Source organism: Oncorhynchus masou, chromosome 15, assembly GCF_036934945.1.
Source record: "Oncorhynchus masou masou isolate Uvic2021 chromosome 15, UVic_Omas_1.1, whole genome shotgun sequence".
Classification (NCBI taxonomy): domain Eukaryota; kingdom Metazoa; phylum Chordata; class Actinopteri; order Salmoniformes; family Salmonidae; genus Oncorhynchus; species Oncorhynchus masou.
Genome location: NC_088226.1, coordinates 41,605,132 through 41,628,431, shown reverse-complemented (window position 1 = coordinate 41,628,431; position 23,300 = coordinate 41,605,132). Strand labels below are relative to the sequence as shown.

Here is a 23,300-nt window from a genome sequence, read left to right as displayed (position 1 = left end):
CAAAACAGACTTGTTTCCCTCACTTGCCAAGTGTGTCGTCATCTACAAGAGCAGAACGTGATTGGAGGGATGTTGGAAACTCTCTCAGTATACTAATAATTGGTTGTGCAATTCCTTGTGTGGCTATTGTGATTTGTGCTAAAGCTTCTCTAGAAATACGCAAAAACCTGACAAGAATGCGTGGACAGGCCATTGTCTTCAGATACTTCTTCCCTCACTGAATCTTTGCCATTTGAAATACAGAATATATTAAGTTAAATTGATACCTATTCAAGTGAAAATTAAGTCTGGTCTGTACCATCATGAGTATTCAGTATGCATCAATCTTATTTCAATTGTTAAACACTCAATATATAAGTTTTCCTACAGCAAGTTATTGGGCTAATTTCATTCAGTCTCGTGAAACTAGTAAATTCAAGATGCCCTAAAAGATCTGAACAGCTGAGTGAAGAGGACAGGAGGGAAATTATATACTCATACTTTCATCACATTGTTGATTGATCGAAGGTTATGCTCCTGATTAAAGTCTAAATTGAGAAGCACATGTCCTCAGTGTAGATCTGACAAGGTTACCTTTACAGTAAAGTCTTACAGAATATTGCGTGTAAACCAGAATTAATCTCTGTGCCCTTGCTTCTGCTTTGCAGGGATCTAGGCCAGGTTACAGTAAAGCAACGTTAAAAGGGCAATCAGCAGTTGCTACAGCTGTTTTTGTACTTAATACTGTATGTACCCATTGATTATTTGTAATAATGACAATTACAACAATACTGAATTAACACTTAACTTTATATAAAACATCAATAAAATCAATTTAGCCTCAAATAAATAATGAAACATGTTCAATTTGGTTTAAACAATGCAAAAACAAAGTGTTGGAGAAGAAAGTAATATGTGCCATGTAAAAATGTGTGCCATGTAAAAAAGCTAACGTTTAAGTTCCTTGCTCAGAACATGAGAATATATGAAAGTTTGTGGTTCCTTTTAACATGAGACTTCAATATGCCAAGGTAAGAGGTTTTAAGTTGTAGTTAATATAGTATTTTTGGACTATTTCGCTCTACACCATTTGTATTTCATATATCTTTGACTATTGGATGTTCTTATAGGCACTATATTGCCAGTGTAACAGTATAGCTTCCATCCCCCTCCTCGCCCCTACCTGGGCTCGAACCAGGAACACATCGACAACAGCCACACTCGAAGCATCGTTACCCATCGCTCAACAAAAGCTGCGGCCCTTGCAGCGCAAGGGGAATAACTACTCCAAATCTAAAAGCGAGTGACGTTTGAAACAGTATTAGCGCACACCCAGCTAACTAGCTAGCCATTTTACATTGGTTACACCAGCCATGAGGCTGATAGGCTTGAAGTCATAAACAGTGCTGTGCTTGAGAAGAGCTGCTGGCAAAACGCACAAAATGCTGTTTGAATGATTACGGGCCTGCTGCTGCTCAGACTGCTCTATCAAATCAGACTTAATTATAACATACAGAAATACGAGCCTTTGGTCATTCATATGATCGAATCCAGAAACTATCATTTCGAAAACAAAATGTTTATTATTTCAGTGAAAGACGGAACCGTTCGGGGGTGGCCTCCCTAAATCTAAATATTCTTGTTACATTGCACAACCTTCAATGTTATGTCATAATTACGTAACATTCTGGCAAATTAGTTCGCAATGAGCCAGGCAGCCCAAACGGTTTCATATACCCTGACTCTGCGTGCAATGAACGCAAGAGAAATGACACAATTTCACCTGGTTAATATTGCCTGCTAAACTGGATTAGTAGTTATAACTAGTGATTATGATTGTTTTTTTATAAGATAAGTTTAATGCTAGCTAGCAATTTACCATGGCTTCTACTGCATTCACGTAACAGGCAGGCTACTCGTGGAGTGCATTGTGTTGGACTGTGCGGTTGCAAGATTGGAACCCCTGAGCTGACAAGGTGAAAATCTGTTGTTCTGCCCCTGAACAAGGCAGTTAACCCACAGTTCCTAGGCAGTCATTGAAAATAAGAATGTGTTCTGAACTGACTTGCTGAGTTAAATAAAAGGTATTAAAAAAATAATAGGAAATCGGCGCCCAAATAAACCGATTTCAGATTATGAAAACTTCAAATCGGCCCCAATTAATCGGCCATTCCGATTAATCGGTTGACCTCTAATTTTGATATCATGGATGGCCAGTTAATGCAGCCATAGCGCAGTCTATAAATGTGATAAAATCACATACTATTAAAGTCAAACAAGAAAGATTATGGTAAAATTAGATTTTTGTTTATGTTACAAAAGACAGAACCTGTCACTTGCAATATAAGTTCCATAGCTGGCCACTAGAACAGTATACAAATCTTTAAGAGACGACGCCCCCCCCCCACAATCAAAAATCTACAGCACCTTGGTTAGTAGATCACGTTAAACAATATTATGAGTAGCAAATTGATACACATAACTAGAAGTAGACCTACATATAGTAAACATTTATCCCTCCAACAGACATCTGTCTGGAATTGTTAAGTCCATAGCATCAATTAAAAAGGGCAATGTTGGCAGTGATCAAAAGGTAGGGATCTACTCTACCCTGAACACAGACTGCAGAATGTACCGAAGATTCCTCCATGAAAAGGGTTAAAAAGCAAGCCATACATGGATGGTCAAGACTTGCAATATGCAAGGGGTTTACAAAGCCACAGACAAAACAGTACTTGGAATGACACTTGAGATGTAGCTCAATAGGACACGAGGGGGATTATTTCAGACCAAAAGAGTATCTAGTTCATTTGCTGTATTCTTTAGGCTCCTCCCCCTCTTCACTGAGCAAACATGTGCGTATCAGCGCTTCCGTGACTGCATATGGGTCGCAGTTAGCAGATGGGCGGCGGTCCTCGAAGTAGCCCTTCTTGTCTTGACCCACCGAGCGGGGTATGCGGATGCTGGCGCCGCGGTTCGCCACGCCGGCTGAGAACTCATGGATGTTGGACGTTTCGTGGTGTCCGGTCAAGCGCCGGGCGTTGTCCAGCCCCCCTTTGGGGTCGTAGGCACGGATGTGGTAGCGGTGTCTCCTTCCCAACTTCTCAATCGAATCTTCGATGCCCCTGTGTGGATAGAAGACAGAAGGGGTTAATCCACTGCTAAAGAGACTTGAGACTTAAAAAGCTTATGAGGCCGGTTTCCCAGGTTGGATTAAGCTTAGTCTTCAACTAAGAAGCATAATCAATGGAGAATTGCCATTTGTCTAGACCTAGGCTTAATATGGGTCCAGGAAAACCAGCCCTAAAAATAGAGCAGTGGGTTTACAGCACAATTGAATCCATGCCTACCTCAATCCGCCATCTTCTCTCATCGCCTTGGTGCTGAAGTTTGTATGGCAGCCAGCCCCGTTCCAATTTCCAGGGATGGGCTTGGGGTCGAATGAGGCCACCACGCCAAAGTCTTCACACACCCGGTGGAGGATGAACCGAGCAGCCCAGAGGTGGTCACCCATGTTGATACCTTCACATGGCCCAACCTGGAACTCCCACTGGAAGACAATAAGAGTCAGAGAGATGATGGTTTTGAATATTTACAGAGTTTCATGAACACAGATTTAGCCTAATCCTGCACAAAGACTAATTCTATGACTATGCTTAATCTGTATACTGAACAAAAATATAAATGCAACATGTAAAGTGTTGGTCCCATGTTTCAGGAGCTGAAAAATGAGCCAAGAACTCTTCCAATATGCAGAAAGCTTATTTCTCAAATTGTGCACATTTGTTTACATCATGTTGGTGAGCATTTCTCTTTTGCCAAGATAACCCATCCACCTGACAGGTGTGCATATTTAAGAAGCTGATTAAACAGTATGACAATTACACAGGGGCAACCTTGTGCTGGTGACAATTTAAAGGCCACTAAAATGTGCAGTTTTGTCACAACAATGCCACAGATGTCTCAGGTTTTGTGGGAACGTGCAATTGGCATGGTAACTGCAGGAATGCCAACCATAGCTGTTGACAGATAACTGAATGTTCATTTCTCTACCATAAAAGTCACCACCAACATCGTTTTAGAGATTTGGCAGTACATCCAACCGGCCTCACAACCACAGACCGCGTTTATGGCATCGTGTTGGCGAGCAGTGTGCTGATGTCAACGTTGTGAACTGTGCCCCAAGGTGGCAGTGAGATTATGGTACGGGCAGGCATAAGCTACAAACAATTGCATTTTATCGATGGAAATTTGAATGCACAGATACCTATCCCAAGGCTCATTCTCATGCCATTTATCCGCCGCCATCACCTCATGTTTCAGCATGATAATGCGCGGTCCCATGTCGAAAGGATCTGTACACAATTCCAGGAAGCTGAAAATATCCCAATTCTTCCAGGACCTGCATAGTCAGACATGTCACCCATTGAGCAAGTTTGGGATGCTCTGGATTGAGGTGTACGATAGCGTGTTCCAGTTACTGCCGATATACAGCAACTTCACACAGCCATTGAAGAGGAGTGGGACAACATTCCACATGCCACAATTAACAGCCTGATCAACTATGCAAAGAAGTGTCGCTCTGCATGAAGCAAATGGTGGTCACAAGATACTGACAGGTTTTCTGATCCACACACTTTTTTTTATAAAGGTATCTGTATTCCCGGTCATATGAAATCCATAGATTAGGGCCTTGTTTATTTAAATTGACCGATTTCATTATATGAACTAAAACATTGCATTTATATTTTTGTTCAGTAGAATAGTCAAGTGGTTCTTACCTGAGCTGGCATGACTTCAGCATTGGTGCCACATATCATAACCCCAGCATATAGACAAGCTCTATAGTGGGCTTCTACGATGTCTCTACCATACGCCTTGTCTGCTCCCACACCACAGTAGTAGGGGCCTGTTCAAAAACACTGCATCATCAGGCTCAACCGTTTAGATGCTAAACATTTAATACTCTACTTGAATATACCGACTGAAAGTAGCTATGGATATCTGCTAATGAATGGTATTTTATATTTAAACTTAACCTCTGAAACTAACCTTGTGGACCAGGGAAGCCGTTGGAAGGCCAGCCAAACGGATGTCCATCTGTGCCCAGGATGGTGTACTCCTGTTCCATGCCAAACCACGGCACCTGGTTCTCCACCATCTCCATGATCTTCTTACACATCAGCCTGAGGTTAGTTTCTGGAGGGGAACAAACATTGTACTGGTCATTCAAACCATTTCTGCTACACTGAGCCAATGGGGCCTGGGTTCAATAAGATACTTAAGGCTGGGCCATGTTCAGCAGGCATGAAATGGAAGAAAACAGGGTGGTATTATCCAAATGTATCCAATAAACCTAATTTGAATTTTCTATTGCAAAAGTTAAAATGTTTGAGCGCCAATAAATATGACGCCCCAATGTTACTGCTTAGGTTTACCTGTAGGCTTGCGGTTGTATTTGAGCACTTCACACAGGACCAGTTTGTTGGGGTCTTTCCTGAAGGGGTCTCTGAACATGGCAGCAGGGATAAGGTACATATCGCTGTTGGAGCCCTCCGACTGGTACGTACTGGAACCATCAAAGTTCCACTCTGGGAGATCTGAAGGAGAGAGGGAGGGAACTGTGCGATAAGAGCAACTCAGGGATTCAAATACCCGTTAGGTTCAGGGTTATTAGTCAAAGCAACCCGTATTTTTGAATTTATGCTGTATTAGAAAAGTAACTGTTGGAGCTCTTTGAGCAATGTGTTACAAGGGTGTAACCAGTCTTTCATCTATATTCATTTAGAAAATAGTTTGCCACCCCGACCCTCCCAAAAAAAGTCATTTCTGCCACCCACCACTGAAAAAACATTAGGGAAAACACTGGGTGTAGCACAAAAGTTTCTTATTACCCATTTCAACAGGCATAGATCAATGCAAATCAAATGCCAGATCTTACCATCAATGTTCTTGGGTTCAGAATCCAGAGTTCGGGTCTTGCAACGGAGCCCCTCTCCAGTCCCATCTATCCAGATGTACATGGCCTGGACCTTGTCTCCCTGAGAAAGGTCCATATAATGCTGCTTCACAGTTTTACTCAAACTGGCACTCTCTGACGTGGCCATTTTTTAACGAGCGCCTGGAAAACCTTGGAACAAAGAGCAATCATTTGGAATCCACTTGAAGCGTTTGATTTTTAGAATTGAGCCATTTGAGGTCTACAACTATGATATTATGCCCACCCACTGATTTATAGTAATAGTTGATCTACTCAAAACGTCGTAACAAAAAAATAAAATGTTCAAAACGTATGTCTTGTAAGTTTGCCTAATTACTATTGCACCAACGTGTGATGAGAACGCAATCAACATCCTGCAATATCGAGTTAAATACATGAACGTTTTCCACAAGAGAAAACAGTCCGGGTTACAATAAAGCACGTACGCGAGCATGCTGCTATGTCAGTTTACAATAGGTTACAATACTGATGCCTGTTTACGCCTGGTTACGATGATGGAAAATAAACGCGCAATGGTTTCTGTTGCCAGGTTATGACAGTCAAAAACCTCTGGCACGCACTATCCATACATGGCACATAATCAACAACAATAATAAATACCTAATATAAATGTAATTCACCATAATTCGGCTAAAAGGTGCGAAACTATAAAGAGAAACAGCACACCAATTAGTCAATAAGATGAAAATACACAATGTAATTGTCGTAGCCGCTTCTAGAACTTTAAAATAGTTTAGGAATAATGACCTTATATCAAGTAAGGAATTCGGATCAAAAGCCTGGTACAGCCTTCTGTAAATGTCCTGTGTAATTCCAAATGTTTTTGTTTCATTCTCTACCGCAAAATTTGTCCTAAAGGTTCCATTTATAAAAGAGAGATATGACCCCCTCGCCTCAGATTGGCTAGAAAAGAACGTGATCCCTTCGTGATCAGGTGATGGGGAGCTCATGGTTTGTGTTCATTGGTCGTCCGGAAAAAATGTGGAGTTTCATTCAATAGCCTGGCTAAAATAATTCCAAACATGTATTTATTTCAAGACTCTACTCTTTGTTTGCTAAAGGAATGATAACTATCCTTACCAAAACCTCAAATACGTTTCTTTATTTGAACAGTATGATAATTTGTTTAAAAAATATGAAACGGGGAAAAAGATTATGCATGGAATAATTTCTATAATATGGTAATTATAAAGAACGATGATTAAGTAAAATACGCCCCTTGACGAAATGAAAACGGAATATTCCTAGAATCAATTATGTTGTGGTGCCTCTAAAGAACAAATGTTCCTAAATGATGAAAAATAAGACCATGATGCTCTTTGACTGTTCTTTGCCTTCTATTGGCTAAAATATCGACGTTCCGTACTATTTTATTATAAGATGAAGAAACAAGAATTTAAAAAATACAGCCTACCGACTTACAAGCCAATTAACCAACAACGTAATGAATTGTAACAATTCATACAGGTTTACGTTACGATTTTATGATTAAATTATTACGTCATTGGTGATATAGAGCGACTGTATGTGAAACCACATGGCTGAATAAAGGCACAGTCTGCCTAGTAGACAACCTGCGTTTTTGAGGTATTATAGAATGAAGGAATAAAAATGACCAACAACTCATCAATACTGAAACCATCTGGTATGTTCTGCATAATACTATAATACCGGTAGGCCTGCACAATGCCATTCCTTAGGCCTACATTATTTGCTGAAGCCTAACATGACCCACATAACATGATAAAATGTAGGCTTATGGTTTTTTTCAACAACACCACAATTTGTTCACATTTGTATCTATTTTAGGTGGCGATGATGACCGACTGTCAGATCTTCTGAAAAATGACGTTTTCGTGGATTTCTTTAACACGTTTCTGAACCTACCGGTGAGCCCCTTCTGCGATATAAAATAGAACACAGCTCTCACAGAATTTAGAATAGAATATAACTGAACAGAATAGAATAGTTCTTTCACATAATTGATACTAGAACATAACTGAGTAGAATAAAATAATTGTCACAGAATGTATGTCACATTTGAATCTGTTGTCTGCCTAGGTGTTTGGTCAAACTCCTCTCTTCTTTCTGTCGGACAACAAATGGTTAACTTGTCCTGAGCTACTTCAAGGCCAGGTAGAGAATACAAAACCTAACGAATGGCGCCCTCCTGTGGTTCATTTATGAAACAGTACTCGCTGTCCATATTTTTTTTAATTTTTTTATTTGAACCATAGGGTTCAAATAGAGTTCAAAACAGAAATTTTACTCTCCATACCCACGAGAAAGACAATACAAATTAATTTCTTCATTTTGAAAAACAAATGTCAGTAGGCCTGGGTATTTTTTATTTAATATTGTAGTGACCTTAACGGAACGCCTATCAACCTCAGCAAGAGGTTCAGACCACTTGTCATAAAGGTTAAGGTGTTGGATTAATAGTTGCCAGACCTGTGTTCGAGTCCTGGTCAAGGCTACCCACTGAATTTGTTATACTTTGTTAAAATGTTATGATTTATATGCTATTCTAATTTTTGACATAACAGGAGGTGAACAGAGGAAGATTTCAGAAGTGGTTGACTGCTCATCGCTTCACCTTGTTCAAGGAAACAGAGTTGTTCCATTACTACACTCTCTGTAAAGAATTCTTGGAGTTTTCAAACCATCATTCAGAAGGTAATCCGATTAAATATATATACAGTATATATATTTTTGCAGTATGATAGCGGTACTGTAAAACTAAAGCATAGAGAAACGCGATAGGGAAGGAACCATAGTTTTGGTCAGTGTTTCCCTGTTGACTCTTATTAGTGATGAACATCTAAATGGTATAAAAACACCCTTTACCAGTTGAAAGTGAAAGTATGGGGAGGGTTTCTAAGTACAAATATTTGGGTTAAGGGTACAATGAGCGATTATAGGTACAATGAGCGATATACATGGAAAGGTAATGTCATAAATGTTGAAACAAAGTGTAAGAAGGTGGTGAATCATACGCGCTCGGTCTCTGGTTATGAATGGGGGGCTGACAGACAATCGTTGATGGATATTCATAGAGCTCTGCTTAGGATGACACTTGATTACGGGTGTATAGTTTAAGGAAACGGCGAAGACCTGGCTTCAGAGGCTGGACAGGATCCAGTATATAGCTTTAAGGATATGTATTGGTGGATTTAAATCAACATCTGTATGTGCATTACTAGTGGAGACAGGTGAGATGCCTTTGGATAAATGGCGTAAAAAAATTGTCATTAGCTTGTTGGGTTAGGTTGAAAGGCTGTGAGGTTGAGCATCCCACTGCTACCGTTCTAGATGACTGTTGGGAATACTAGTAGGCAGTGGTTTTGGTTGGACAGTTGGAAAGCGTGTTGATGAGAGTGGTTGGCCCTTCTGTGCTGATCGAGGATGTTCCTCCATGGTTACTCCCAGATCCTGTTGATCTAACCTTGGTAGCGAAAAGGAAAGATTGGTCAGAAGTCAGTGATCTAGGGAAACTGGTTGACAATTACATTGGTAGAAGTTTTTATCCTTTTTTTAACCACTTTTCACCATGGATCCAAGGACCCAGATAGTGGGCGCACAGGAGCAGGCGTTTACATTCCTGAATTTGATGTGCAGATATGTAGAAAATTAACAGTCCATTTGGCCCAGCTGCAACAGCGTTGTGTTCTCCAATTCGTTTTTGAAATAATAAAAAAAAATCAAGGGCACCAGAGTTGGAGGGCAGCAAAAGCAATGTGGTCGCAAAAGCAATCTAACTGCACATCGTCATCATTGTGTTGATCCAAAGAATTGTAGTCACGTATTCAAATTATCTGCAGAACAAACATTCCTCATCTTTCAGCAGTTGGTGCGCAATTGCCTCAACTGCACCACCGGTCTATGTTGATCCTGGGGATGGCTTGTGGCTGTGGTCTAGCTGTTGCTACAGCTTCGGTGGCTAGAGTGGCCGCAGTGGCCATCTAAAGCTCAATTTTCCTAAATTCTTCGTCTGAATACTCAGGCTCAAATAAATATGTTTCGATGACACAATCGGTGCCCCTCCAGTAGTGGCGACCCGTCAGTCAGTGCAGATGGGGCTCTGTTTTGAGCCTCACATTTTGAGCAAAAAAACAAAAATTCGAATAAAAATTTCTTTTATTTTTTTTTGGGGGGGGGGCGTACTTATTTTGCATGTTATTTTGTCATTAATACGTGTCACATATCAGTTTGCAAACAATGTAAAACATATATATATATATATGTCATTGAGGTAATAACGCCTCATACAAACATGGTCTCTTTTTTGTTTTCTTGAGGTAGCACAAAAATGCTGGTGTTTCAGCCTAGCTCAGTGCTTTCTGTGGTGGTGGGGCAAGCCAGATAGGAGCACTGCGCCGTGATTGGCTCAGTGTTCTGTCACTCATGGGGACATTACGTCACAGGCCAAGTCTAAGTCCTTAGTAAGGGTAGACATCGAACATTTAAGCCCTTTGGGACCTGCCATAGAGTTACATAAAAAGAGCCCTTCCAAGAAGGCTCAAGGTCATTGGCCACAGATAAAATGACATAATCGCCACTGCCCTCCAGTAGTTTTCTTCATCACTCACAAGTATTTCATCGTCAGACATGTTCGTAGGTTGTTCTTTACTTTGTTTAACTAATGTGTAAGGTGGTCTTCACTTCTCTGCCCAAAAAAATACCCACATGAAAAAAGTGTAGTTTACTATAGAATACATACTCCAGTACTTACTATAGAATTCTGTAGTAAATTGTAGTATACTGTAGTATCCCTCGATCATTTGTAGTACTTACTCAATAAATTTGTAGTAAATTGTAGAACACTATAGTAAATACTACAGTATTATCTGCAAAGAAACACTGTAGTAAGTACTACAGTAATCTCCACAAATCACTACATTTAAAAAAACAACTATATATGGCGCACATGCACAGTTGTTACCCATCTCTGCTGCTGTGGCAGTCGGCTACATAAAATAACTATATAAAATAATCACAAAAGTTTTAGGTGGAAAAGTACACATTTACTGACTTATTATAATTTTTTTAAATAGCTAATTTGGCCGTACGCTTTCAATAAAACACCTAATTTGTCCACACCACAGATTTCTGAATCATGAACCATGAACTGGCAATGGAGCAGAGCGAAACCTGCATCCATCAATGTCATGAGTCACGTGACCCATTTTTACATCTGTTTCAGTACAGGACTTGCAGGGAGAGAGAAAGGAGAAGAGGGCAAACTCCACTGAATTAGTTTCAATGTATGGAATCACTTGGGAATTCCAGGATTTTGGGTGAACTTTTCTTTTAACCTTTTTCAAACAAGCAAACCTGAGTCATTTAATAAATATTGCTTGTTTTTTATATCTGCCTCCCACCAGGGGTGGACTGGCCATCTGGCATTTCCGGCAAATGCAAGATGGGCTGGTCTATATTTAGCCAAGTGGGCCTGTCTAACTTGTTTGTTTTTTTGTGTGCAAAATTATCATTATCTGGCTAATAATGGGGGCCTCAATGAAACAAATGGGCCAGTGTGGAGTCCTCGAGGGGAAAAATAGGCCCGTGTAGAGTCCTCGAGGGGACAAATGGGCCGGTGTGGAGTCCTCGAGGGGAAAAAATGGGCCAGTGTGGAGTCCTCGAGGGGAAAAATGGGCCGGTGTGGAGTCCTCGAGGGGAAAAATGGGCCGGTGTGGGGGGGGGGGACACAAGTTTGCTTCCCTGCCCCATCTGCCGTGTCTTTATGGCACATGTGTTTCCTGTCAATTCCATGAAGGTCTGTGTGAAAACCCTGCTGACAGATTCAGAGTAAGGTGCTGTACAATGCTGTACAATGCTAATTTGAGGTTCTTGTTGGTTAAAGTATTGAAATGGACAACAGCGGATCAGTGGTTACTGAGGAGATGCATTGGGAGTGGGAGAGGGATGAGACGATTCAGCACTTTCATCAAGGGCACTTGTGGTAGGTGACTGGTGTTGGTGTGTGTGTGTTCCTGGCCTATGAAGTGGCATTACTCATTTATTTTCCATGCTACTGTGTATTTTCCACGTGTGGTCATTTATCGACTCATGCTTCCTATGTGTGTACAGGGAAGGAGCTGGTGTCGTTCTGTGTGAGAGTGTCCAGGTTGTTCAACATGGACTGTGAGGATGCAGGTCAGAAACACAGATACCTGGCCCTGCTGACTGTCATCAGAGCCATCCATCTCACAGAGGGATCCAGCATCATGGCTATCTGTCACATACCACAAGGTAAAGAGACTAAACTGGTGACAAAGTACATTACCCTGGGATTGATAGTCACCATGAATAAAGATGATTAATTCAAGAGATGGCCAGGCCACATCACCATTACCTGTCCTGAACCTACTCACCTGCCCCTTCTCTGACCTATAGGGCTACATACTGTTTGTGCTGTGTTGATGTATTTTCTTGATTACATCCCTTTGTCTGTGCTCTCCTGTGTCTGTCTGGTAGATACAATGATTAGCATTCTATCCAGTGAGCTACCCGACAGTGCCAGAAAGCAGATCATCGGTCAGATGTATAACAAAGCTTTACATCGGCTGCAGCACTATTGGCTTCCTCAGTTTCTAAGATACTGCAAGGACTCACTCTGGAGAGCTGCAGAGTGCAGCCACATCGTTCAGGAGTACAGCGCCATCGCATCCCACTCTGCTTCTGAGGATGTGCCTGGTATACCTGCTCAACTGGACCCAGGCCTGGGACAGGTGAAGGAGGCAGAGCTGACTGGGAGTGCAACTGGGACCTACTGTTCCAAAAACACCAAGAGACTCCTCTGGATGCGCCATGAGGAACCACAGAAACGATCTGTAATGGCAGCCCGGGAGACTGAGAAGATCCAAGATGGACGTCTCTGTTGCCAGTGGCTTCGTCTTGAGGGTGAAACAGGCCAGGAACGGTGCACTAATGCTGTGCATAGCAGTCAAACCAAATACCAGATTGATGCCACAACTGAACAATACCACAACATGCCTGACGATGCAAAATCCCAAACCTGCAGCAAACAAATCAGCAAAGTGGATAACCTCAAGTCCAGCCACAGAAGTGGTAACCTTCTCCCAAACATTGATGTTGAAGGGGTCCAGGAGGGAGAAGTACTTATTCCACACACCTGTATGGAGACTCCTGCCTACTACCAACCGTCTGTCTTACCAACTCCCCCTTCACCAGCAACTCCAGAGTCCCACCGCTACAATTACCTTCAGCCTGCCCTGTCGGCTGACAGCTTGGCTGGTGGGCCCTTAGCTGCCTTCCTGAGGGCCAAGGGACTGGAGACAGAGCTGCAGCATCTAGGGCTCTGGCAGGACCTGGACCTGGTCCTTAGCCTTGTGCTCAGGTATTTTTTATTTTTATTTTACCTTTACTTTACTAGGCAAGTCAGTTAAGAACAAATTCTTATTTTCAATGACGGCCTAGGAACAGTGGGTTAACTGCCTGTTCAGGGGCAGAACGACAGATTTGTACCTTGTCAGCTCAGGGATTCGAACTTGCAACCTACGGTTACTAGTCCAACGCTCTAACCACTAGGCTACCCTGCCGCCGGTATGGAGATATTTAAAAAATAATGTAAATTGTTGAAAAATAAATCATGAACAAATGTGTTGTGAAAATACTGAATGCAACTTTAAAAATGAAACGACTGTGAAAATGCCCAAAGCGAGAAATATGTTTATAAAATGTGCTGTGTTTAACAGAAATAAACATTGTGGTATTGTGGTATGTGCTAATAATGATTTGTTTTTGGTACTGATGACTCGTTCACTTTTGTAGCCTATCTTTTATTTGACTGTAATATACTGTATCCTCCATACTCAGGGCCCAGGGAGATGACTCCCTCCACAGCCAGAGACAGGCTGTGGCCAGGAGGATCACACACACCTACCTGGGGGAGAACGCAGAGAGGGTAGGCCTCCTGCAGAGCGACACCAGCAGGCAGCTCCGCAGACTCCTGCCTTCTGGAGCAGTCATACCGTGGATATACACAGCCAAACATGAGATCTGTAAGGTACAGTCAGCATGTTGACATACACTTAATATTTGAATGTTTTTGAAGTCCTGTGAATCTTTGAAAATGTCTTGAGTCAATATCTTAGTAATGGGCATTTTGTTTTGTAGGTGCTTTGTGAATCTTACGATTCCTTTTTGGACGAAGACGACAAACATTTCTGCTCCTATCTGGTAACTGATTTGATTTTGTTTTATGCAAATTGATTATACAATATAACTGTATTGTCCATGTTTACAACGGAAATGTGTACCCCCCTTTTACATGTACGTATCTGTCCATCTCCCCTTGAAGTCTGTTGATGGTTATGTTATCATATTTCCCCTTATGATTTGACTACAAGGAGAGTGCTGGTGTGAACTGTGGTCGGAGGTTATCTGCTATTGGCCAGAACACAAAAGAGCAGCAGGTCAGGAGGATGAGGGAGGCTCTGGCCCTTTGTCAGTCCTGTTGTAGCCATGGAGCCACGGAGCAGCCCTCTGATTGGCAGGAGGACTGGGCCCTGATGGCTCTAGAGGACGTGAAGAGAGGAGGGTCTGTCCACCTGCACTACAAAAAGACTGGTAGGAACATAACAAAGGGCTAACACAGAGGAGTTATTGAGAATAAGGGGAATGTGCAGATGTAGTTGTAGCTAAGGCTACGAGAGAGCAATGCTGGTGTTACTACAGCGTGAACAATGAAAGCTCAAGGAGGAGTTCAAACTCCATTTATAGTTGCATTGCAACATTTGTATTACAGTTGAAGTCGGATGTACACCTTAGCCAAATACATTTAAACTCAGTTTTTCACAATTCCTGACATTTAATCCTAGTATAAATTATAGTCTTAGGTCAGTTAGGATCACCACTTTATTTTAAGAATGTGAAATGCCCGAAAAATAGTAGAGAGAATCATTTATTTCAGCGTTTACTTCTTTCATCACATGGGTCAGAAGTGGGTCAGAAGTTTACATACACTCAATTAGTATTTGGTAGCATTGCCTTTAAATTGTTTAACCTGGGTCAAATGTTTTGGGTAGCCTTCCACAAGCTTCCCACAATAAGTTGGGTGAATTTTGTCCCATTCCTCCTGACAGAGCTGGTGTAACTGAGTCAGGTTTGTAGGCCTCCTTGCTCGCACACACTTTTTCAGTTCTGCCCACATATTTTCTCTAGGATTGAGGTCAGGGCTTTGTGATGGCCACTCCAGTACTTTGACTTTGTTGTCCTTAAGCCATTTTGCCACAACTTTGGAAGTATGCTTGGGGTCATTGTCCATTTGGAAGACCCATTTGTGACCAAGGTTTAACTTCCTGACTGATGTCTTGATATGTTGGTTCAAAATATCCACAAAATGTTCCTACCTCATGATGCCATCTATTTTGTGAAGTGCACCAGTCCCTCCTGCAGCAAAGCACCCCCACAGCATGATGCTGCCACCCCCGTGCTTCACGGTTGCGATGGTGTTCTTCGGCTTGCAAGCCTCCCCCTTTTTCCTCCAAACATAACGATGGTCATTATGGCCAAACAGTTCTATTTTTGTTTCATCAGACCAGAGGTCATTTCTACAAAAAGTATGATCTTTGTCCCCATGTGCAGTTGCAAACCGGAGTCTGGCTTTTTTATGGCGGTTTTGGAGAAGTTGCTGAGCGGCCTTTCAGGTTATGTCGATATAAGACTTGTTTTACTGTGGCTATAGATACTTTTTCTACCTGTTTCCTCCAGCATCTTCACAAGGTCCTTTGCTGTTGTTCTGGGATTGATTTGCACTTTTCGCACCAAAGTACGTTCATCTCTAGGAGACAGAAAGTGTCTCCTTCCTGAGCGGTATGACGGCTGCATGGTCCCATGGTGTTTATACTTGCGTACTATTGAACGTACAGATGAACATGGTACCTTCAGGCGTTTGGAAATTGCTCCCAAGGATGAACCAGACTTGTGGAGGTCTCCAAATTATTTTCTGAGGTCTTGGCTGATTTCTTTTGATTTTCCCATGATGTCAAGCAAAGAGACACTGAGTTTGAAGGTAGACCTTGAAATACATCCACAGGTACACCTCCAATTGACTCAAATTATGTCAATTAGCCTATCAGAAGCTTCTAAAGCCATGACATCATTTTCTGTAATTTTCCAAACTGTTTAAAGGCACAGTCAACTGAGTGTATGTAAACTTCTGACCCACTGGAATTGTGATACAGTGAGGTAAAAGTGAAATAATCTGTCTGTAAACAATTGTTGGAAAAATTACTTGTGTCATGCACAAAGTAGATATCCTAACCGACTTGCCAAAACTAAAGTTTTGTTAACAAGAAATAAACACGTTTTAATGACTCCAACCTAACTTCTTGGCGCACCCATCCCATTCGCAGGATCATTTTCGTCAACATCCGCTGAATTGCAGAGCGCCAAATTCAAATTGAGCTACTAAAAATATTTATCACAGCAATCAACTGTATGTGGAGAGCAAACTTCCATGATAAGGACTCTAGGCCATGTGAATACTGTCATTGTGTCTGTCTCTAGAGCCACGTGATCTGCCGTTTGACTTGCTGGCAGTGAGGTACCCAAAGCTGGCCCTGGAGAATCTGAGTGTTAACTATTTGCTGTATCAGAAGAAGAAGCCTTTCTCAGACGGCGAAAGCTCAAAGCCAGTATCTGCTGGTTCCATGATGAAGAAAGCCCCTCTGATGTTGAAGAAAGACAATAGTTTTGTTCGCATGCCGTCTATGAGGCCAAGGTACTGTTGGGACACCACCTGAAATGCGGCCTTCTCATTGAGTCATTGTTTATCTAATGAGTGTATCTAATCTAGCATAACTAAGAATCTTCAGCTACCGCTGATTTTGCAGAAGCCGGCTATTTTGTAGGAGGTTTTACTCGCAACGATTGTGATAAGTGGTTGTTTTACCTACTTTAGTTAAATAAGAGCTCTATGAGCAACTTCTAAATGACTCAAATGTTAATTTGTATATGGCTGTATTGTTTGTCTCTGTGCTACAGGTCATTTGGAGATGTGCTCCGGAACCCTGTGAGTCTGGACTACTTCAAGCGCTTTCTGCGTTTCCACTATGCCCAAGGAGCGCTGCTCTTCACACTGGAAGTAGAGAAGCTGAGAGCCATCGACCGGCCCAAACCTCAGAAGATCAAAATCCTCGCCATCGTGAATAAGTTCTTACGCCGGGAGGACCCCAGTACAGTCCTCAAATCCTTATTCATTATTCCTGTCAGATTCTGTCTAGAGTAGGGTCCTTGGTGACCTTTAGCCAAGCTGACATCAATGGTGGCGTTATTCACTTTGCTGCTGATAGTCTTAAAGGATTGTTTGTATGACGCTGAAAGAGATGTATTGAAGTGAGAAGGCTAACAAGACTAGTATCCCTCTACAGTAATATATTGGAGCTATAGTAAAGTTTAAACGCTAACTAGCATCGTCCCACAGTGGGCTACCTGCAGTGCAGTGCTGACATCATCTCCCAGGCGGCTCAGATGACAACCATTTCCTGTGAGGTTCTCTACACCATCCAGGACTTGGTCACCAAGTCACTGGAAGGAACATGGTATTGGGATTATTTATCCTTGTGGACATGAGTTGATTTAGCCTGGTCCTATATTTGTTTGTGCTGTATAACCAACTCCTATGGTCGTTGTTATGCTAAACATGACAATAAACTCAGACGTTGGCAAGACGGAACAAACAAATCTGGGACCAGGCTATGGATGATTGATGCTACTTGTGTGATTGATGTGGTGTGATGTGTGTGTGTGTGTTTGGATGCAGACGAAACAGTGTGCGTTAATCCGATGTGTGTGTTTGGATGATTCCTTGCAGGTTCAAGCAGTACCAAGACACGTTCCCACCCTGTCCTGCTGTGGGCTCAGACTCCTGCCTGAGAGGAGCCATACTGAAGACCAAACTGGTAGGAACAACACCCGGCCTCTCATCCTCTATGTACTGTTAGACACTAGACAGTTGTACAATCACTGTATAACCCTCTTGGGCAATGGTATCTAAAATGTTCTGTCATTCACTCACTCACTCCTTATGCACCTCACCCTGAAGAAAAATGTCTGGCTGGTGTTTTGCCGATTCATCAAGACAGTCTGTAAGTTTCAAACCGCCATGAAGGATCCTCGCACGAGGACTGAGTTTGAGCTGTACCTGAGAATGAGCTACCGCCACTTCTCCGAATGTAAGCTGTCCTCAGTCCCCTCTCTCCATTCTGTTCCTGGTTGTGGTGCTGAACAAAGTATAGTTTGACAGGTGCTACAGAAAAAATACATATGAATTAAGAGGACAAAACTCCTGTACACTGATCTTGGATGTTCCACAAACCAATGTTTCGGCGTTACACCTTCATCCGGATTTTAAATCTAGTTCTGGTGCACACCACTAAGTTGACCTTGTCTCCTATAGCATGTGACTCCCGTGCCCCTCCTAAAGACGAGGGGGATACCTCCCACATGAAGAGTCGGGTCATTAACGGTAAAGTCATCATCATTGACTTCCTCATCAATGACCTATCTTTTTACCTGGAGAGTGAGAGGTAAGATTGAATCGTCTCACAAGGTCATAAATATGTTTTCCTTCTTACATTATTGACATTCACTTCTATTGACAGAAGTACTTTGCTGTGATTGTTTTCAATGAAAATTAAGACTGTCTGAGTGGGGAAAACTGAAAATTTGCTGTTTTTGACAGCGATTTGGAACTCTCTTTCTTATTGGTCTGTAAACAAATTTACTAGCCAAATTTCCATCTCATCAAAACAGGCTGATCTTTTCAAGCAGCTCTTACACCAGGGGTTCCCAAACTTTTTTGGCCCTAGACCCCATTTTGCGATCTGAAAATTCTCACGACCCCAACCATGTGGAAAAAAATGATGTAATTAAAACAGCCAATGTTTACTTTTTTATTTGGGGCTATGGCAGTCAATTGAAATTCTAACAGCATTTATGACTGTATTCTCAACACACCAGGACACACTTTTAATGTGGGGCTAATGACAGTCAATTGCAAATGAGTCTGACATAATGCATCATATCTCAGCGCCACCAATGTGATGGGTGTGCTTGATGTCACATCGGAGATTCTCAAAGTCAGAGGGTGTGGTCAACAGTACGCCCCTCACCCCTTCTGTCACATCCAACCTGGATCGATATTTGGTTTTAACGAAGACGAGAGCACCGTATCACCCAGATATGAGCTGGCGAAGGGTACGATGAGTTTTAAGGGAGACGGCAGGGTATTCCTTTCTATTCAGGAACCAAAACTCCTCCGTAGTGACCAGTGAATGCATTCGGTCACATGACAGCTCGGTTCAGCTGTTCGGTTTCACATACCAGCATGTCAACTGAGACAGGATCAAAGTCAAACGGGTTGGGAAGTAGACCCCAAAGTGCTCTTCCAAGCGTTGGAGGTGAGCAGTCATCACTCGTGTGGGACACTTACTGATGCTGTTTTCTGTTAGAAACATACACAGCTGAGGGAAGGGGACATGGTTCAATTTTGAAAGACTCTCTCCAATAAGACATTTTTTTTCATCTGAATCCATTGATTTGGTCAGTCATCTGTAGAATGTTTTTGTATTTCCGTTGCATGGTTGCATTCAGTTCGTTCAGATCCCAAATATGTCTGTTACATAGGCAAGGTTATATTTTCTTTTCATTATACAGAAAGTCAACCAAGTCTTTACATTTTTTTTTGTTTTTCATCCATTGTGAATGACAACAGTTCCTCTCTCAATACGAAAAATCAACTCAACACTCCCCCTCGATAACCACCAAGCCTCAGTGTGAAATAGAACATTGTCAAGCTCTGATTCCATATCTCCACAGAGGTTTGGGAACAGGCATGCGCACAGTTGGTGTGTTTTGATGTAGTTTACAAATGAAGTTACCTGCTGCAGTATATCTCCGAGTTCTGTGCTCAGCTCTTTTGATGCCAGTTTCTCTCAGTGTGTCAAACAATGCGCCCATATGGCAGAGGGAGACACATTCATAACTAGAGTGCAGAGGCCCCTGCCCGCTGTCCCGCCATACTGTAGATGGAGCCCCATCTGTGCAAAAGCCCACCATTCGATCTCATGGAGTCTGTTTTTCATCAATATAGCCATGCTCAGGAATTGTGAGACAGAACCATATGTCCTTGTGAATAGCATCCCCAGACATGTATAGCGGACAAAAGTCAATGCATGGGCATCTCGGGCCCTCTCAACTAACGTCCATTTGGAGAGCATAAGTTGGGGAGTTTTTGAATCGTTCAGAGTTTCCTCTTGATTGCTAGCAATAACATAAATTCTTTAAGTGTTATCTGACAAAGCTATTGATGGGAGTTTCTCTACCTCTGCCTCCCCAAAGATTGTATTCCCCATATCAGTTGTGGATGGTAATATCAAAGTCTCTGCAATAGTGTGTGGTTTGATAGCGTAGTGGGCATAGCCATTGACCGTGGGTATGATTCAAGTGCAACGGTCAAGTGTGGCCTTTTCCCATGATCTAAGGGCGCTATCTGGTTGAATTTAATCTTTTAGATTTGAACCATTTTCATTTCGATTTTTAAGGTTAACCACATTATAATGATTTTGAGATACAAAGAGAATATTATATTGTTTTTATATTTTTGTTAATTTTATGTTGTCAGGATTTAGGAAATTCACCCGCAACCCCATTTTCATGTCAGCGACCTCCTATTTTGGGAACTGCTGTCTTACACTAAAAGGGCATTATCATAATTTTCACAATTTCACAGTATAATGTCAACCTCATAGTGTGAAAATACATACAGTATATCACTGAGCGTACAAAACATTGAGAAAACCTTCCTAATATTGAGTTACATATCTCACCTTTCGATTTGTGTGTAGCCCAAACCGTTTGGATGCTACAGACAGAAGTTGGCATGTGACTAATATAATTTGATTTGATTTGTATGGATGTTCACCCCAATCAGTTAAACAACGACTGCCTATCACCACCGATTTCTGTACGCTATTTTTGCTAGCAGCTTATACGAACGGGGGCCAGTATTTAGCAGTCACTTCTTCTAAACCTGAATATAGAGGGAGTACTTCTAAATGTTATGCAGCGAAAACAGCCAAATACTGTATATCCAAATCGGAGTTTAGCAACCACACTGTAGGCCTATACCCTTTAGATCAGATTTGTTGAATGTGCGCCAATCTGGCAGCTTTCTTCTATCCCCCAGCTTTCTTCTATACCCCAATAAAGACAGATTTTTATTGGGATGTTTTTATCATGCCAATTAGATATCCGCGGGGGCGTGGACATCGACTCTTTAATGTGGGTTGTGTCCTGATACCGCTAACCTGTTGTGTTTGTTGTTGTTGTGCTGCAGGTTCAGGAACCTGGCAGATTCAGGCACAGTGATGGCATCTGCAGGGATGTATGGAGAGAATGACCATGCTATGCTACAGCAGAAGGCTGACATGATCATTAAGATTTTCCTCAAGTCAGAGATCTCTCCCAAACTTAGGGTAGGACTACTTAGTTCAGGTGTCTATACGGTACTATGGTTTTATATGATATCACGTTTTATATGATACTTAAAAAAAAAAATATTTCCATCTGCAGTCCCATTGGCTGTCTTTTTATATCCCATATCGTGTTATGGTTAATATCATATGGTAACTCTGTGCTGCTTTGTTTGTAGATAAACATAGCTGAGACCCAGAGGGATGCCATCCTGCAGCAGTGCTCCACTGGGAAAGTAGACAGAGGACTGTTCCACCAGGCTATCGTAACCATCTTCCCCAACCTTGTCTTCTGCTGGAAAAAGTGACCTATAGCTAGTGTTATTATTACTTTCACTTATGTTGCAATGATATTACAGTACATGCTTGTTACACATTTTGGTATTTAGGGAGACCTCTTTGTCTGTGAGCTTATTTAATAAAACATTTCACGAGGCAACAGTCTGATATTGCTTTCCCCCGTAGTGGTTGAATTATAGCCTGTAAACCAGTCAGTAAGAGAGCAGCAACAGACTGGTACCCCGGCTAGTTGAACGGACCTTGCTGAGTGAACTGATCCCTCCCCTGCTTTAGGTTCTGTAATCAGAAGTTGACAAAGAACCTGGATGGAGTCCAGGCTACTAAGAAGCAGGAGGTCTCCTCCACCCCAGACTACATGGGCCCGCTGCTCATAGACAACGACTGGTACCGCAAGGTCAAAACCATCATGTCCATAACAGGTCAGTTCCACTGTCCAAGACAGTTAGAGAGCCGAGTATGGAATCTTTATAAGCCCAGACGAGCAATATGGTGCACAGCTCGGAGTAAATAAATGTACGGGACATATAGATAATACAAGACATGGAGTACAAACAGTTTGACTCTCCGGTTGGTTGTTTGAGAAGTGACACCTCTCTGTCAACAGAGGACCACACCACTCTGAGGTTTACAGTCCACCATGGACTCAAACTGATCCTGCCTCAAGCCATACTGGATCTGAAGCGGTCACACAATAATATGCCACTGCCACACAAGGCCCCCAGTCCCCAGAGATCTGTGCCATCCTACAGCGGGCCACACGCTGAGTATGTATTTCTGTTTTTCTGTATTAAGTGGAGAAAAAAAAAGTGCTTGATTGATGTCAAAACGGTTGTTCCACTATTTGGAGACAGACACCTGTGCATGTACAGTATGTAAATATACATGGCTTATATGTGTGAGCTGTCTTTTTCTAGCCACCCAGTGTTGGACGCACATCACAAACCCCAGTGACACAGGTGAGTGCTTTCTTGTTTGTGTTTCATCTTATGCATAGCACCGGGGGATGCAGTCGCTCCGCTCCCAACCCAGATCTATACAATACGTCAGCAGGAGAGAGAAGATTCTTTAGACCTCTAAATGAGTTACTTGTCTGATTTTGTTTTCGAGGATGCCAAAATGATTAGTCAAATACCTTGCCGTTGTTGTAGTTTCCACCCACCACCAGCAGAGAGCAGCATAGGCCAAGACGGATCCTCTTTCTGATCAGCGAGGACGACTGGAGCGGCCAGTTGCAGTGAATAAACAATACTAATTTACTCATGCGTTTGATCTACTTATTGATTTTTTTTCTTCTAAAAAGCTCAAATCACAAAGGTGGCACTTATTTTTTTCTAATTTGTTACACATCATTTTTACGAAGAAAACAACAGAGCAACCAATACAATGTTTCTGTAACCCATGTAAGATCGTAAGTATGTCGTTCTAAAGCTTATTTTTAAAGGCAGAATAAATCACGGGTAAGTTGTTTGCTCTGCTCTCCTCCTAGGCTGTGTTTCTAAAAAAAATATATATATATTTTA

At 42.0% G+C, this 23,300-nt stretch overlaps 3 protein-coding genes and 1 long non-coding RNA gene across 4 annotated transcripts; 3 read left to right on the top strand and 1 right to left on the bottom strand.

The window, feature by feature from the left end:
- Positions 1-770: 770 nt before the first annotated feature.
- Positions 771-6,874, bottom strand: LOC135556253 (glutamine synthetase-like). Its single transcript, XM_064989296.1, has 7 exons — positions 6,728-6,874; positions 5,921-6,109; positions 5,418-5,579; positions 5,032-5,178; positions 4,761-4,888; positions 3,330-3,529; positions 771-3,104 (listed from the first exon to the last, which is right to left on the bottom strand). Exons 2-7 carry the CDS (start codon positions 6,084-6,086, stop codon positions 2,786-2,788), a joined length of 1,122 nt encoding a protein of 373 aa, XP_064845368.1. The 5' UTR covers positions 6,087-6,109; positions 6,728-6,874; the 3' UTR covers positions 771-2,785.
- A 663-nt stretch (positions 6,875-7,537) lies between these two features.
- Positions 7,538-8,124, top strand: LOC135555099 (uncharacterized). Its single transcript, XR_010457824.1, has 3 exons — positions 7,538-7,625; positions 7,790-7,869; positions 8,042-8,124. It is a non-coding gene; the product is annotated as an uncharacterized LOC135555099 (long non-coding RNA).
- Positions 8,125-11,905: 3,781 nt separating this feature from the next.
- Positions 11,906-17,966, top strand: LOC135556854 (regulator of G-protein signaling protein-like). Its single transcript, XM_064990284.1, has 10 exons — positions 11,906-11,942; positions 12,071-12,232; positions 12,458-13,340; positions 13,820-14,009; positions 14,120-14,182; positions 14,353-14,572; positions 16,514-16,727; positions 16,991-17,181; positions 17,430-17,547; positions 17,820-17,966. The coding sequence occupies exons 1-10, from the start codon at positions 11,906-11,908 to the stop codon at positions 17,947-17,949; spliced, it is 2,208 nt and encodes a 735-aa protein (XP_064846356.1). The 3' UTR covers positions 17,950-17,966.
- LOC135555097 (regulator of G-protein signaling protein-like) lies at positions 17,963-23,002 on the top strand. The gene is made up of 8 exons (XM_064987459.1): positions 17,963-18,180; positions 18,405-18,534; positions 21,345-21,483; positions 21,660-21,784; positions 22,054-22,199; positions 22,385-22,544; positions 22,695-22,736; positions 22,929-23,002. The coding sequence occupies exons 1-7, from the start codon at positions 18,033-18,035 to the stop codon at positions 22,729-22,731; spliced, it is 885 nt and encodes a 294-aa protein (XP_064843531.1). The 5' UTR covers positions 17,963-18,032; the 3' UTR covers positions 22,732-22,736; positions 22,929-23,002.
- The last annotated feature ends 298 nt before the right edge of the window (positions 23,003-23,300 follow it).